Source organism: Conger conger, chromosome 11, assembly GCF_963514075.1.
Source record: "Conger conger chromosome 11, fConCon1.1, whole genome shotgun sequence".
NCBI lineage: Eukaryota > Metazoa > Chordata > Actinopteri > Anguilliformes > Congridae > Conger > Conger conger.
The window spans coordinates 27,688,784-27,706,581 of NC_083770.1; the positions used below are offsets into that span (position 1 = coordinate 27,688,784).

Here is a 17,798-nt window from a genome sequence, read left to right on the forward strand (position 1 = left end):
TGGGATTGGAGTCCAACATCACTATTATGACTTCGTTATTGTATTGCAGGGACACTTAAATCTGGACCTTGATGTTAGTAATACTACTGTTTATCTCTTGTGCCTGACAGCGCAGGTTACACTCACCAGGTGCTTAAGGTTTAAATCAGGCCCTGATTAGAGGTGAGGAATGAGAAGTAGCAGTACAGCAGGTCCCGAGGACTGGATTTCAGTATACCTGTTCAATGGTCTTACCAAATCGCATCATGGCTGTCTGAAGAAGACCGTACTAGCCAAAACGGCTCACTGAAAACTGCAATCAGTACAAGCAGCTATAGCCAGTATTGACTGTTCACTGTGTTATGCATACTTCTTGCAGTTGTTTGCCATGCAGATTGCTGGCCTGCTGTAAACTATATGCATCCTTTCACCTTACACAGGTCGCAGGAAACGAAAATAAAGGCGGAGGATTTCCTGAGATGTTCAGAATACGAAGTAGCCAGTAAAATGGACTGAAGATAAAGTCAAAAGCTTTCACAAATAATACATTAGCAACAGATTATGTTTACTAGGATGGGTATATACTCAATAAACTACCAAGTAGCTCAGTCAATAAAAGCACTCACCACTATTGCAGGCTGAGCCCTACAGGGAAGACAGAGCCAATACGAACCAGCATCAGGCCATGTAGCTCACTATGACTGGCTGTCTGCAGAGAAAAATATATCATATCAGGGGTATGGTTAGTCAGGATTCCCTATCCAACAATGCGCCAGATGGGCACGCTACTGTTTGTCATCAGTGAAAAATCTGCCGTTCTCACTGATCTCTGTCTTCATCCTACTGGTGTGTACATCAGATGAGTGCACTCACTTTAGCCTATAACTTTAGTAACTATAGCATAGCACTGAATTGAGCATGAGCACCAGTGAGAACGGTTCCCTTCACTTCCTGGCATGAATACAATCGAGGAAAATGTAATAAGTCTATATCATTTCACTTCTGATGGATTTGATTCTGACCAAGGCATTAAAATGACTGCCACAGAGACTCTAAAGAATAGTGACCAGCCTGCAATTCTAATAAGACTCCTCCTTTAAAATTCACATAGACTAAGCCAATTTCAGGCCTAATGAAATGATACAGATAGTTCTTCAAGCATGTTGATTTAAACTGACAGCGCTACAAAGCACCTGGTCTTTGGCGGTGTCACAGCTGCAGGCTCTACCTTCCAGTCCCATTATCAGAAGAATGGGTAATATGACCCGCAGGTAACGATCGCCGCACCACGCCACACAACCCAATTATCAGGACATTTACTCCCAGGCTGCCTTGCTTTGCATTTCATCAGCTCTGTCATTTACATAAGCACAATTTTTAAAATGCTTTGATACCCTGAAGTTTCCCTGTCCTTCCAATCTCCTGGCACTGAGTAAACATCTGCAGACAAAACCCTGAAATGCAAATGTCAGCTGAGCAAATTGTCTGCTCCTAATTATAGGACCACTTCTTTTCAGCATTGGAGAAGCAGTGCGTCTGAATAAGCGGATAAGTATGGATGAGTCAAGGGTGAGCAAAGAGGGGATGTATCATTTTCTGGATTTCATGCCAACATTTGCTCTTAATTATTTAATTAGCCCAGCCATTTCCCTGATCTGCCATTTCTGACTGTCCCTAAATCACTCATTTTACTGTGGTTAAATCTATAAGGGTGCTGACAATGGTATATTTAGCCAATTAGTTATTATATAATTATAAGCCATTGGAAACCATGGATATTCTACAGAAATGGACGTGCCAACCCCAGAACAGTTAAGCAATTGACCTCACCAGAAAACAGAAGCAAGAATGAACACAACACTAAAAAAACTGAGCTTTGTCAAATGGGGAGAAAGAGAATAATCAAAAGGAAAACAGCATCAAAGGAAATGGAAGGTCCCTTCATTACAGGACATTGTGCGTCTGTCAAGGGGAATAAATCTATCTCTGTCACACTGTTTATGCAGGACATTTTATTATGTATGTACAGACAAACAAAAACGAACCTGCAGCAACGATTTGACATCCAGTAAAAGCTCTTGATCACAGAGCAACATCAGTAAACATGATTCTGCAAGCTATAGCTGGTTTCACCTCTATTTTCTTTCAACCTAGAGCTTTTAAATTAACTCTCATGCTGTGCCTGTTACTTAATCTTAATAGTGACTGATATTTTCCCTAATGAAGGCAAAGGCTTACTGCTATTTATTCTTGCGGGTATATTTGCATTATTTAAACAAAATGTGCTCCTTTGTAGTGCTGAATTTTAATCATGCTTGCCACCTCGTAGCGCTGTGGCATCCTCTGCCACCTGGGGAAGGTGCGGACTGCATGCTCTGAAGCACAGGAAACCTTCACTGCTTTTCCGTGCCCCGTTTCCGCTTCTCCAACTGAAGCCCTCCCTGTGTGCCTCACAATACCGACAATTACACACATGCCTGTGGGGCCATCAGGATTCCACTGCAGACCATATCACAGTTTTGAGAACTACTCGATGCACACACTATTACATAGACCGCCCACTAAACCCCAGGTAGAAAGGGCAGTAGGCACCTCACGCAAAGTTCTTGAACCAGTAGGGCTGAGTTTAGGGCTACAATCCAATGTCTGGTCCTGGTAATTGTGTACTGGTAGTTATGTAGCCTTTGCAATGAACCTGCGGTGCACGTTGTCCTGTTTTCAAAATGTGCTAACCCTAGATGGGCTCCTTGCCCAGGCAAGGGCAAAGGCACCCATTCTTTCTGATATAGTTGTTGAGTCACAGTAGGACCCAGTCAGTAGTAGATCAATGGAACTCTGAGCACTCATCCTCACCTTTGACAGAACTACACCGCTCTGTCCCGCAGAGACAGACAGCGGACATGTCTCGAACTGCAGAGTTCTGCTGGCTCACCATGTATACCCATTTTCATCAAATAGTCCAGAACACCTGTATCCCGACATTTTTAATAAAGGTTGCCGCTGAGTTTCAGCCTTAAGTACATGTGCACATAAAAACAATAGACTAAACATTTTCATTAGTCAATAATTCTGAACATTACATGGTCTTGGCTGATCAAACTAAGCACTTTTGTATGATTACCTCTTTATGCTATGATTAATGTGACCATGACCAATGCCAGGTAATAATCGAAGGAACTTAAGGACCAGCACAGTTCAATTGAAGTCCTACATGTTTGTTCTTTGCTCTATGATAATCAGGTAATGTACACTCACTGTATTAGGAACCCTATTATTCATGTGATTATCTAATCAGCCAGTCATGTGGCAGCAGTGCAATGCAAGCTTCAGTTAGTGTTGAATCGGGAACATTTTGATCTAAGTGAATTTGACCGTGGAATGATTGTTGGTGCCAGACATGGTTATTTGAGTATCTCAGGACAGATTTTCACACACAACAGTCTCTAGAGTTGGCAGATAATGGTGCGAAACCCCCCCTCCCACCCCAAACAATCCAGTGAGCAGCGGTTCGGTGGGCAGAGAGAGGTCAGAGGAGAATGGCCAGACTGGTCAAAGCTGACAGAAAAGTGAAAGTAACAGAAATAACAACACACTACAACAGTGGTACGTAGAAGAACATATCTGAACACACAACACGTGAAACCTCTAACCTCTAAGGCTACAGCAGCAGAAGACTTAATGAGTCTAAAAAATATGTCTAATAAATACCTAATAAAGTGCTCACTGAGTGTATATATGCAACATTTTTTCTAATGCATTATGCACCAGCATTGTTTTCAAAAACACAATCCTGGCATTTAACATTGAACAGAATGAATTAAATATAGGCTATGTAATAATATATATTTAGATATGTGAGTCATGTTACATGTGTACTCTGTAAATCTGAAAACAAACACAACCAAAAATTGCTTTGCTGACGAACCATTTATACTAAAATTCTAAGTTGCAACAAAATGTTTCACAGAACCTAAATCTGTACTATTCAAAAGCGTATGCACTGCAAAATGACTGTAATGTAATGTACATTTTGTAGTAGAAAGAGTATTATATTGTATATATTTATGGGTGACAAATCGTCCCCTGGTTCTGGAATAAAATGGATGGAAACAGGCGCAGACAGCGTGCAGATTGCCAAGATCATAATTGGATTGAAGGCATAAAGATAAACCATAAAGTATATTGGATATGCGTGCCTCATTTTTCTCACATGAGAAGACAGCTTCATGTTCTTTGGCCTTTGCCTCAGACCCAATTAGCAGTGATTTGACAGCACTATACTGAGGTACGTGCATTTATTTGATGCCTCTGTTCCATAGACTCCCTGACTGGACCACTACAACAGAAAAACAATGAAAAAACAGTGAAAACTTTTTGACCTTTATATCTGCAGCTCTGTAAAAAGCTACCATACTGTAATGCCATGCCTTTTTTGACAAGACATTTGTTCCCAGCTCAGATGGTGCAATTTTTATATTTGATAATAGAAATGTAGAAGTAATACCTCTCAGTCATGCACATGTTTTTAATTCTACCCTTTTATTTTCCTATAAGCTCCACTCATGCAACTTGCAGTCTATTTGAGGGTTAAGACCTTGACTCACAAATGGAAACTAAACATGTCTGACTTAACATTCATTTTTGTTTTACAGCAATTAAGCCTGGTGGAATTCTCAAGAGGTTTCATGTAAAGGCCAAATCTCAAAAAGATTTTGAGGTAATTGGCTCTGTAATTCTCCAGAAAGCTTTCTGAGGTGTTTTCATTCTTCTCTAGTATGAAGGACTATCCTTTTTTGCGCACATTCCTACAAGTGTCTCATTAAATTTCTTGGTGTATGTGCTACAGCCCCACTGTGCAGCTTTGCATAGATAGTGCATCACAGGCAAAGTGACCTGTCCCATGTTCTGAAAGAGAAAAGAATATACAGCACAAGGCAAAGCAAGCATTATCGTCACTGAGAATTCCTCCTTCTGTTCCATTGGGGTTTCATGTGACAGCCTTAAGATAGCCATTAACTCCACTGTCTGAAGCCATCCAATAGGGAGTGAGTGGATGTTATATTTATTCAGGGGGGTGGGGGGTGGTCAAGGTCATTGTAGCAGCCTTAAAAAGTGTCCTTTAAAGAGGCATCAAAGTTGCCAAACATTCAACGTTGCAATAATATCCATCAAAAAAAGTCAACATACAGCTAATTGAAAGTGTGACTGAAGTCGTATGACTAACTGCTGGGATAAGGTCCCGTAGGACATCCATCTACCATCTGTCAAACATTTCAAACATAATAATCATTTAGAAAACAACACTTGCCTGCCCACACAAGACCCAATTAGGGGTAAATCACTGTCACATCAGAATGCAGGTGCCGTTGACTGACCAAAACATTTGCCACTGACAGTTTCCTTAGCCAATAGAACAGTTCTATGTTGACGACATGCAGACAACATAAATTATCTGTGATGATCACACACTCGCATCACAACTTTGTATTTTTCCAAGCGACTGACACCCATTGCTAATCCCTGATTAACTGCATTGGTGGCAGGCACAAGCAAGCAAATTTACTAGCTAACAAATTTGTTCATCTGAAATCGCAGTAGTCTGCCCTTTGAAACAGTGTGGGCATTCATTTTTCAGTATTTAATTCAGGCAGCACACATTTCCAAACAATCATAAATATGCATTTGCATCTGTCTCAGAGGACATGGCAGCTGCCTTATAGGACTGAGAGATAGCCAAACACAACAATGAAGATGCTAGCATCAGATTAACTTCAGAACACTCCGGCACCTCTGAGCAAACACTTCTGGCAAGGCTCCCGTTGCCCTCGGCCGGTGTCCTTTCACTGAGGCAGGTAACTCTCTCACATCGAAGTAGGATAAATTAGTCTGTATCGATCGCAAGCTCCCGCGGCATGGTCTTAAAGGAGCAGCCTCACGTTTCATCTACTCCATGAATGTAGTTGTCACCAGTCCCTCCTGGGCACCCAAAGCCCTGTAGGTTTCTCGATTCTCTTTAAATCACCGCAGTCTAATGACCGACAATCAATAGTCATCCCTGACAACACAGGCATCATTGATCCCCTTTCAGTAACTGAAGGCTCAGGTTTGGAGGGGTAATCAGCACACTGTCACCCCCTCCTCTTCCCATTGGAAGAGCTCTGCAATAATGGGCTTTCCATGCATCTCAATTGAAATGACAGCAAACATAAACTAAATTGCCCCCACACAGAAACAACAGACTGTTTGTGAAGGCTTGTTTCCTATTCCATATGCTAAGTAATTAACAAAAATAAATAAATCAGTAAATTTGTTTTCATCAGCAAAGAGCCATGACATTGGGACAGTCTGTGATGCAGAGCCAGGACATTGAGCAGGTCAGGAAAGCAGTAAAAGTCATTTCTGTCTTCTCACCCCCTTCAATGAATTTTTCTCCCTCCAGTGACTTTAATGGATGAGATTTTTATGCGAGTCTCTCTGTGGCGTCTCTCATAACTTTGAGAACCTCACCATCAGCAGTTATCCCCATACAACAGCAGAAATATTCCACACCAGTCTGCCATACATATGCCATTTATAACTGTCATAGATCATGTGTAGCACTGGTATTTGGTTGCACACACAATACAAACAAGACACACCCATACACACACTGTCACTATGGCTACATTTCCAGCATTTTGATAGAAATGATTTGGTGCTCCAAAAATCTATCAGATTTAAGTACTGTCAATGTGCACGTTTGTTTAAGTATTACTTGGTCAACAGGCGATTAAGAATGATAACGCTCCCAGTCCCAGACAAGACAGCCGTCTAGTGATGTCAATCGTTTCGACTCCTCCTACCACACACATCTATCTGCAAGTCTGGCAGTCCAGCGGGAAACACAAGTTTTACGGAAGGGAGACCAACGGACCTCATTCTTTACACTGCCACGGCCAACATTCAGTGATTTTGCGTCACCTAGAGGTGGATTTCTTTGTTAAGTAACCTGAAGGAAATTACAACCCAGGCGCAGGAAAGGTAAGCGCAAAAGATTAGATCACTTTATATAGGGTTAGCATAATATTATATTTTATTAAGTGCAATGCCAGTAAATGGGGTTTAACAGCGGAGCCTGCTCCAACTATTTAATTAACGTTTGCAGGGCTTTAGATCCATTATATAGACTGCGAACTGTGTTTCCTCCTTAACATTGTTAATAGTAAAATGTTTGCACAATCCGTGTTGGGCTACCATTGTTATGCTATGATCTATTGTTAAATCTATAGTAACTACCCCACTAAAATATTTCCAAAATTGTATTATTCATTTATTCATTGCATACACTACATTAACGTGGAAAACGATATTACTTGTAAGAGTACTACCCTACCATAATGTGGGAGTTGGCTAATATTAATTTTACATCATGAAATCAATTAAGTAGCCTATAATCTTAATTTCAAAGGGAGCATGAAGCTTAACAAACTGTGGAGTCTTCGGAACTATAAGGTCCGAAGACTCCAAACAGTTTGTTAAGCTTCGTGCTCTTAAGTATTGCCACCCACCTAACAGAAAACAGCAAATGGATGGCGCGTGATTTTTTGCGACCAAATAACCAATTTTACTTTGACTTAAGCGTTCAGAGGCTATTCGCATTCGCAAGCGCGTTTAGGATTGCTTCTACCATAATACAGACACTTTTTCTTGACCACCGACACAGCTTATGGATGTTTTTATGCGGTGCTCCATTTTACTATTACATTTACATGTAGTCTGTGTGCAGGCTACTTATTATAGCCATGGAGCGTTGCAAATTGTGCAGGAAAGCCAGTACTTTATAAATTAAGGTATTAACTTAGTTCAGTAAAGCTTAATAGTGTAATAGTCCAGGCGTGGTTCAGAAAAGAACAGACAGACAGTACATAAGTGATTTGAAATAGCGTACCACTTCTACAGTTGGCAATTGTGGGATGTTTTGAAATGCTCAATTCCTTATCTAAGCAGTTTTCAAGCGCTCAAACCCTCAAACGACAACAACGCACGTCCGTATGGTTTAGAGAAATAGCCTAATCCACCAACCTGTTGAATCCAAAAACTAATTGATAATTTATGAACACACTAACATAGAATGGGGGAGAAATTGGCTACTTAAGTAATTAATGTATCTTATCAATTCGCATCACGCCCGTACAGCCAAAATGCTTGATAAATCACATCCAAGCCATATTGTCGTTTAAATATTATAGCGCAGGCCATGCTAGTCGGTGGATGATACCACCTGTCTGGATTAAAGAAAATTGCGAGAGAATCGTAAAAGCGAAGTGAATAACTCCTGGTAAATCACGCGAATGTCACTGTTAAGCTTTTCAAGCAACATTTCGTATAATGAAAATACACACTCCTTCCCTTACATTCATTTGTTAGAGCATAACATTTACCAGTAGCCATTTTCTACTTCCCATTGGCATTTTCTTTCTTTTCTTTTTTATTATTATTATTTATTTATTTTTGCCGAAAAAAAAAACAAAACCCCCAGTTCCACATTTATGTTCTGTAGGCACTGACTAGCCCGGTCTAGATGAGTGGTTCCAAAACTCGGTCATGGGAGCCGCTGTGTATGCTGGTTATCATTTCAACCATAATTGCAATCTCAGAATTCTTTTGTAAAACGCATTATGTCAGAAATAGATGCATGCTACAATAAGAATACAATTCCCACGTCATATTGTGCTATATCGCAAAGGACTGCATAAAATGAAGTAAATTACTAACTGATAAAATTAAAGCCCAAGGTGAATCAATATGCTCCTAATTGGTGAAAGTGTGGACCTAAAGCTAACTGATGAACTAATGAAAAAATATTCAGAGAACCAAAACAATAATGAGCCAAACTGTATGGTGCTAATTATTAATGGAATAAAATACATGTTCAAAAACCTAGCTTGATGATTAACCCAGTCTTCCATTTAATCAAAAAATGTCCCCTCATTTTATGTGATTGTTAGCAATATAGCACTATATTAAATTGGGGATTTGATTCTTCGTGGCATGCATAGCCATTTCTGACATAACATGGCTTACATAATCCCTCTAAACATAAAGCACCCAATTAAGCAAAATTATGGTTGGAACAAAAACCAGCATACACAGGAGGCCCAGTGTGGAAACACTGGTCTAGATGAAAGGAAATAGCCTAATTCACCAAAAGATTTATAGTAGCCTAGAGTTGTAACAAGATGTAATCTTGCCAGTGTTTCATATTAATGTTAACAATGCTTTATTAAGGTACCATATCCAAAGAAAGGCTCTGGATGGTTGAGTACAGCTTTAGGTGACTGAGGAGTTGGTGCGACAGCACTGGGAGGCTGCCTGAGGCTCCTCAACACATCTACCATTTTCTCATGTAGTCATTTTCATCACCAGGAAGAAGTGCGTTTGCATTACAGAGCAAGTAAATGCATGCCTTTAGTAACTTCACAACAATAATTCACATTCCTCCTGGACGTGCTTATGTTGTGTCCTTCATGAAGTTGATTCCTTTCACCATTATAAATCAGTTTATTCCCCAGGATTCCAATAGAGTAGTGATATGTTTTACAGTATTTGGAACACATAAACTTCTGATTTTAACAAACTCCCTCTGAAGTGCCATGCTGCTAGTCTCGTTTGTCTCGCTCGGGATTGAACGTTTGGGACTGTTTGCTGCACAGGAGAATTTTTTATTTAATTAGAAGTCTCTCTAAGAGTGTAAAATGCAAGTAAATGAATGTTGGAGCTGTTTGCAATTTACTGTCTCTCATAGCATTGCCGCACATTATCTCTGAAAGCTTCAATTTAATTTGCTCAAGTTCTGATACACTGGCTGGTACCTTTAGTTCTACAGAGCAGTAAGTGCTTCACAATAAGAAACAAGCGGTCAGATTATATAGTGGTCACAAGTTCAATTATAATATATATTTTTATTTATACTTTTATAATTACTCCTGGATGCAAAAAAAAAAAAAAAAAAATACAATTGATATTCTGCTCAGGCTTAAAATCGACATAATCAGGACTTGTGTGACAGAATGTAGCTGGTCTGAAAAGCTCACAGTGCATGGGTTGGAACCATAGACTGTAGAAAGAATATGGACCACGTGCCTGTCACATCACCCATTGACTATCCATGGGCAAGTGAAAACTACATTCAAGTTCATCAGCGCTGCCATGTTGTACAATTTGGAGCCAGAGACTACGCAGTAGGGAAGCCGACTGCTCCATTCAGCACGTAAGATAGAGTGACGCAATTGGTCTCCGATCTGTCCACAAAGTATTGTTGCATTGTCCTAATAACACAATAACTTGGCACATGGGGAGACATTAAACGATGAAAAAAAAAACTGATTGCGACTAAAGATTTGACTTGTATTTTGACCATAATTCTACCATTGACTTTCCATTGAAAATGGGTCTGAAGGACCTATTCTAGAGCCAACAGTAGTGGTACTAATGAGCAGCGGAAATGGACTTCAAATAAAAGCCCAGCTTTAGCCACTTTGTTGGAACTGTACATCAAGCCTCATAAGGGTGGCAAAAATGTGTCACAAAGATAGCCAGTGCTTATTTCTTCTTACCAGCATGACTCGATCATATCAAATAGATGATTCATCATTTTCGTAAATTACCATCTAAAGCGTGGGACATTTTGACCATGACTGGCAGAACTCTGTCTGGGGCTGGCACTCACATCTGATAAGGGTGCGTCATGAGTAGCAGGAGCATATAGAGCGAGTGTGGGAGAAACGGTGCTGGTCATACACTGCTGGATTACACACGCTGTCGCCCAGACACAGAGATCTTCAGGCTCCCTGCCCTGCAGATAGTCTAAAGCTCTGCACTAATGTTCCATTAGTGTCACCCCAGAGGGAAAGCCTTTCGACGGTTCCATTAACAAGTTGGACAGACGGTACAATCGACTTCAAAAAGAAATGCAAATGCGTAATCCAACTCCAGTAATAAGAAGTGATGACGAAAGAATACACATTTTGTGTGTGTGTGTGGGGAGGGGGGGGGGTGTACATCCCAAAAATACGCTAGAGGAACCATGGGCATACACATACATAATGGCCTGGAAAAATGGCTCCAAAAAGAAGGATAGGTAAAGGGTTCTTTGTCGGGCAAAATGAGTCTCCGGGGCTTTCACTCTTAACACCCGTAATAGAGGCTTCCATCTACTAAAGATGGTTCTTCTATGGAGACGCGCCAAAGAAACATTTTTTTTTCTGAGAGTGTAGGGTTATATGCCAGAGAATGAGGGTCTTAGTGGACGAGGCATCCCCTGTCTCTCCGCACAATAGCCCTTTCTTTGCTCAATGGAGAGCTGCCTGCGTGAATCAGTGGCATTAATGGCACCATGTAACTAACACTGCAGATACAGTGCTGTGTCACAGCAATGCTCTAAATTCAAAGCTGTGAAACTTATTTGCAATGCGAGTGGGAAAAGGTGAACAAAAAACATCAACCGAAACATGAAAATACATGTCAGTTTGTCATCATATTTTATTGTTAAAACTGTTAGAAATCCAGAAAATCAATTTTAAATAAATTACTCTACTGGTAGCCTCTTTTGACTTGCCATGTCACATAAATTTTCCAAATCTCCTTTCAATTAACAAATTGAACTTATGCTGATGAAGGTCATTCCAAATACTTCTTGCTAAATTACATAAGAGTTCATAAGAAGAAATCCATTTAATGATTGCATTCTGCTCCAATTCCTTGATTACTTTTACGGTTATTTGGCAACCTCTGTAACGACAACACATTTTTCATGTAAGGATTTAATTCCATCTGTGTATGCACATTCAAAAAAGAACGTCCATTACAGTCTGCTGAATAAGCCCATTTCTTCTTCCAAGTAGAAATCAAGTAAGGAAGAGTTCATTTGAGAAGGAAAGTTATTTATGTTTTTGAGCCTAGTCGATTTTGATCTTGCCTCCAGAAAGAAAGAAAAAGCTCTGGATGGACTCCAGCTAGGGGTGACAGAGGAGGCTTGGTGCAACAGCAATGGGAGGCTGCCTGAGGATTCTCGACACATCTACCATTTTCATCACCCTCAAAAAGTGCTTTTGCATTACAGTGCAAGTCAATGTGTGCCTTTAGTCATTTCATTTAGTTTTCCTTTAAAGTTTATTTGGCTGCTCTTGCTTTAGTATAGTATTTTTTTTTTTTATGATGTATATTTACTCCTGTGTATTCTATGATTATTTTCTTTTAGATTTATTTATTCTTACATTTATCTCTTTCCATTTTGTCTATTTCTGATTTGCCATGTTTCTCCTTTATATATCTTTCTATGTAAAGCACTTCTTAGTCCTTGTTTGAAAATGTGCTATACAAATACAATTATTATTGATTGATTATTAATGATTTATTTATTATTATCATCATCATGATCATTATTTTGTATTATTAATTCATATTCCAGACCTGGACATGATGATGTCTTCCACTTTAGGAAGTTTATTCCCTTCACCCTTTTCAAATAAGACAGTTATTCCCCAGGGTTCTAATGGAGCAGTGATAGCGTTTATTTGAGAATAATACAGAAACTTCTGATTTTACCAGCTCGCTCATGCTGAAGTGCCATGCAGCTAGTCTCTTTCGTCTGGCTCGGTATTCAATGTCTGGGCCTCCTCTCTCGGTGAGAGTCAGCAGGATGCACACAAAGGCAGACTCTGGCGTGAACCCGCTGCTAATGGCTCCTTTCAGGAGGACTGCCATTACAATCAGAGCTTCCAGCTTCATACAGACATGGCTGGTGTGGCACTGGCAGAGCCCTGGTTGCGTATGGAGGTCCTACGGTACGGAACGTGTAGCGAGAAGTGTCATCAGCAGAGTATTCATGCTGAACTGAACAGAGTGGCTATTTTTTTAAGCAGGTGAGTCTCCATTATGAATGGAGGGCACATGGAAAAACGGCCATTTCAACAAGGCTTTTCCAGATGGTTCAGACAACTCTGGATAGCTATGATAATGACCATCATCACCATGTTGACAATGATAACGATAACGGTGATGCAGTTCATTTCATTTTCTTCCTATTTTAGCAAAGTGTGCTCCCAGGTGCTTACGCGTGCCCTGAAACAGCTGGGATGGAAGACAATGGCAGTGGATGGCCAGTGGGCACTGCACCCCATTGCGGCGCGGGGGGTAAGGGCAACACCAGCAGCCGGGTCTTTGAGGTAGCGCTGCAGAACAGCTCCTCCAACCGCAGCTCCCAGTTTTCCGGGGTGGAGCTACTTCAGTCCTACAAGCCCCTCATCATCCCCTGCTACGCCCTGGTGGTGCTGGTGGCCATCTTTGGCAACTACCTGCTGCTCTACGTCATCTGCCACACCCGCAAGATGCACAACGTCACCAACTTCTTCATTGGGAACCTGGCCTTCTCCGACATGCTGATGTGTGCCACCTGTGTGCCCTTCACACTGGCCTACGCCTTCAACCCCCGAGGCTGGGTGTTTGGCCGGTTCATGTGCTACCTGGTGTTCCTCATCCAGCCCGTCACCGTCTACGTCTCAGTCTTCACACTCACTGCCATCGCCGTTGACAGGTGCGAGGCCCGAATATTCTTTCACTCGACACAGGTCACTTCCTGTATTTTCTAATGGATTTGATACGTTTTAGAAGTTTCCTCTTTTTTATTCTCCTTCTTATACCAATAATTGTTGGCGGCATGCTAATCCAATTTTAATTTGTATTCAGACTGTCTTGAAGTCCCACTTCCACTCAACTATGAATGTTATGTTTTTTTCTTTGCAAGGAAACTTTGAAGGCAATTCTTATTCAGGTTCTTATTCAAAGAACTGCTTGAAATGCAGAACAACAAACTTTGGTAAAAATATTGGTTTTGTTCAGAAATTTTGCATTGTGCCTGTTCTTTTCGAGAATTACTGGCCTTTTTTCAAGGAGTAGGCTGGAAAGAATGCCGCACACTGCTTTCATTGCTCCCATTCATTTAACTATTTGTACAAGTGGAGGGTGTACTTTTGCTATAATTAAAAATCTAAAATATGTGAAATATAAATGATAAAATCTTTTTAGACTTACTGTATGCAGTGGTGTCTCTTCCATAGATTGGTAGCCTCTCTAGGGTGTATTCCCGCCTCTCACTCAATGGCCACAGAGAGGGTTTTAGGTAGTTCAGCTGTTATGAGGATGTTCAAGAAATCCAACAAAATTGCCATACTAATCCAACGAAGTCTCTGCTGTGCTCTGCCCCCAGGTACTATGCCACAGTTCACCCTCTGAAGAAGCGCATCTCTGTGTCCGCCTGCACGTATGTGCTGTCTGGCATATGGCTGCTGTCCTGCGGGCTAGTGGCTCCCGCGGTGGCACACACGTACCACGTGGAGTTTCAGGAGGAGGGCTTCACCATTTGTGAGGAATTCTGGATGGGCCAGGAGAAGGAGCGCCTAGCCTACGCCTACAGCACCCTGTTCATAACCTACGTCATGCCCCTCTCCGCCCTCTGCATCTCCTACCTCTGCATCTCAGTCAAACTGCGCAACTGCGTGGCGCCTGGCCACTGCACCCAGAGCCAGGCGGAGGCCCAGCGCGCCCGTAAGCGCAAGACCTTCCGGCTGGTGAGCCTGGTGGTGGCCGCTTTCGGGATCTGCTGGCTGCCCATCCACGTGTTCAACGTGCTGCGGGACATCGACATTGACCTCATCAACAAGCACTACTTCCTGCTCATCCAGCTACTCTGCCACCTGTGCGCCATGAGTTCTTCCTGCTGCAACCCCTTCCTGTACGCCTGGCTCCATGACCGCTTCCGGGCCGAGCTGCGCAAGATGTTCAACTGCCACCGGCGCATCGGCATTCACACCAACAACTGCGCCACCGCCAGCGTGGTGCTGTGACCTCCCCCCCAACAGCAAAACGGGATGGGCTGAGAGGACATGGAATAGCAACAGGACCACAGGATGGGTCTAAAGGAAGGACAGCAGGCAATTGTCTGTGCTGAGCAATGCTACTTATAGCCACAACAACGGTCAAATCCCAAAGAACAAGCAGGCCCTGGATCAGGAAAAGAGGACTGTGCAAAGCTGTAGACTTTCTGACAGGTCGATGTGCTGAAAGATACTGTGGTAGGACCGCTCATATTTATATCGGGCGAGGCTTTTTGTCATTGCGAACACTGAAGCCTTTGAGACCGCAGTGTGTGTGTGGACAGGCTAACAATCGGGGAACGGGAGAGGTATTTAAAAGGGGATAGAGGAGAGTGAGCTGTTAGTGCACAGTGCTCCATTCAAACTGAATACCTGTCCAGTCCAGTGAATACTGCTGAGGTCACAGTTACATGAGGGGGTGGTCGGCATTGGAGACCTTCAGCAGGGTAATGTCCTTCAGCAGGCAATCTCCTTACCTATGAAAGAAAGACAATAAGAGGAGGGGAAATTAAAAGCAGGAGTGGGAAGCAGAGGAGGGGGATGAGCTGGGACTCTTAAAGATAATTATTTTGCTCTGGTCTCTGAACCATGATTTTTTTCAAAAAATGTAAGTAATTCACCCATAGCATATGAACTGTTCAAAGTTGTATTATATAAAAGGTATGGGGCCATTTAAAAATGCTAATTACAACTTCCATTTTGTATATCATATTTGCTTATTAAAATTAAATCTGTCCCTAGGCTTACACTACAAGACCCATATGGAAGTTTGCCATTGCTGGTCATTCATGGTTACCACCTCAGGATTGGTGTTATGTAGTTTGTTCTGTGTTAGTGTGTCACAAATTACATTCCGTGCAATACTTAAAAATAAATTGACCATGTAATGTCCTCTTGAAGTGATATTGCTTAGATGTAATCCATTGTAAATTTAAAAAAATAAAATTGAAAAAAAACAAAAAACGATGTTGTATAATTACCACCACCCCTCCTCCCTTTCCTCATAATCTTTCGCTTTGATGAATCACAAAAAAACATAAAGCAACATCAAAATTAATTAGATGGAAAAGCCTACCAGCATCATGTAGGGATAATTGAAAAATAGTTTTTTTGTGTGTGGTTAATTGAGGTCTAGAAAAGGTTTTCAGGGTTCAGAGCTAGTCCATCCATAAGCCTGAGAGTAGCAGCTGTATTTGAACCTTCTTATTCACAACTGTTGGTTACCCAGGGAATAATGGAGAACTAATCTATTGTAATAATGTTCCAATAGCAGTGAGACATTTAAGGAAAGAAAAAACATTTAAAATGTTGCCATGGTCACACAGGCTGAACATGAGGCTTGTCTTTTCTTTCCATGCGAGTGGAGGGGTTTTGGCATTATAGTGCCTTTGTGCCAGACGCATGAAAGAACAGTGTGTATGTGATAGGAGAATGGTCTGATAGATGATGCTGGAAGAATGTAGGAGTCAGGAGTGTACTTCATCTGCCGGAAAGCAGGACAGTGCTTATGGGCAACGTTTCTATGCCATTCATGCCTTCCCCTCTCCAGATTCATACACTCCATACAAGAATACATAAGTCAAGGACACTGTGCGTCTCAAAGATGGATTTAGATGAAACAAGGAAATTAGATAATGCTTTTGCTGTAGCTGCTACTAGGAATAAACAGTTCTTCATCTATTACAAGCCATACTTTCTGTAATGATGTGCCCTTTAATTATTGTATTCCAGATCCAACTGATCTATTTAATGAAATTGTATTTCCTTTTTTCTCCTTTTTATCTAATGTGGAATGTCCAGCTGTATTTGTCAGCCCATCCCTTCACTGAGATTGCTTCAGGGCAGCAAGGGCAAGCAAGAAGCTCCTTCTGACCCTGCAATCCACCTGTATCAGAGAGATGCACATCAAGACTGACCAGAGAGGTCACACATAGTTAAAATGGGATAACCGTGGCAAACTAAGCCCTTTTTACCTGATGAACCCTAACAAATGTTTACCCCCTCAGTTTGCCTCTTCATGGGTCACATGAGGAAAAAAACCTGCTAAATCCCCATCGTAACAATCTTAAAATATTGTTTTAAACAAAAGTTCTGCAGCTAACTTTTATCTTTAAAATAGGGCAATTTTATATCTGTCTCATTTCATCACAGTCTGATAACCAAGAGCTTCTCATAATTTTCCAGTAGAATGACACTATTAATAACTGCTTATTGGCTAGATAAAGTTGTTTCTATTGATTCGCTCTGTTCAGGCCTATTCAGTACAGCACTTATCCAGATAAAAGGGGAAGATTAATAGTATTTCCATCAACAGTAAATGGTCAGAAAGATGTTACTGTCACTTTCAGTGAATAGTCTATCGTAAATATAAAGGTGGATGGGCTTGGCAAGCAAATCTAACCTGCTATCATGAATTTCACTTTTAGGTTATCTCTAGATTTCCCAATTAATTGTATTAAAACATACCGACAACACATGATACTTTGAAGTGATCATCTGTAGAATCATCTAATTCCTAGTGATGCTTTCATCATCCCAGATGCTCAACTGAATATTCCAATAGAAGAGTGAATCACAATCACAAATAATAATTTCTGAAGCATACTTATTTTTGCGGATTTTCTAAAATCCCTTCTCACTCCACCTGATATTTATTGCAGTGTACTAGGCTAGGACTAGGAGTCACTGATTCCCATTCTTGACCGCTGTCACATTTCCCTGCCAGGTGCCTAACATTTCCTCTGTTAGGTGCGGACTCTTGGGCGTCTTCCAGCGTCGTTGCGTTCTAAAATGTTTCACCTAATTTTTAACGCAATGCCAAACGTCGCAGCGAGAAGCACTATTTAGTAGGCAACGAAGCGGTATTCTTCCGTTTGTGCTTTCTTCCATTCAGTCGTGCTGCGCTTG

General features: G+C 41.3%; 1 protein-coding gene across 1 annotated transcript; it reads left to right on the forward strand.

Moving 5' to 3' along the window:
* Positions 1 to 13,094: 13,094 nt before the first annotated feature.
* On the forward strand, positions 13,095 to 15,742 carry LOC133139936 (prolactin-releasing peptide receptor-like). Its single transcript, XM_061259428.1, has 2 exons — positions 13,095 to 13,552; positions 14,225 to 15,742. The coding sequence occupies exons 1-2, from the start codon at positions 13,095 to 13,097 to the stop codon at positions 14,859 to 14,861; spliced, it is 1,095 nt and encodes a 364-aa protein (XP_061115412.1). The 3' UTR covers positions 14,862 to 15,742.
* The last annotated feature ends 2,056 nt before the right edge of the window (positions 15,743 to 17,798 follow it).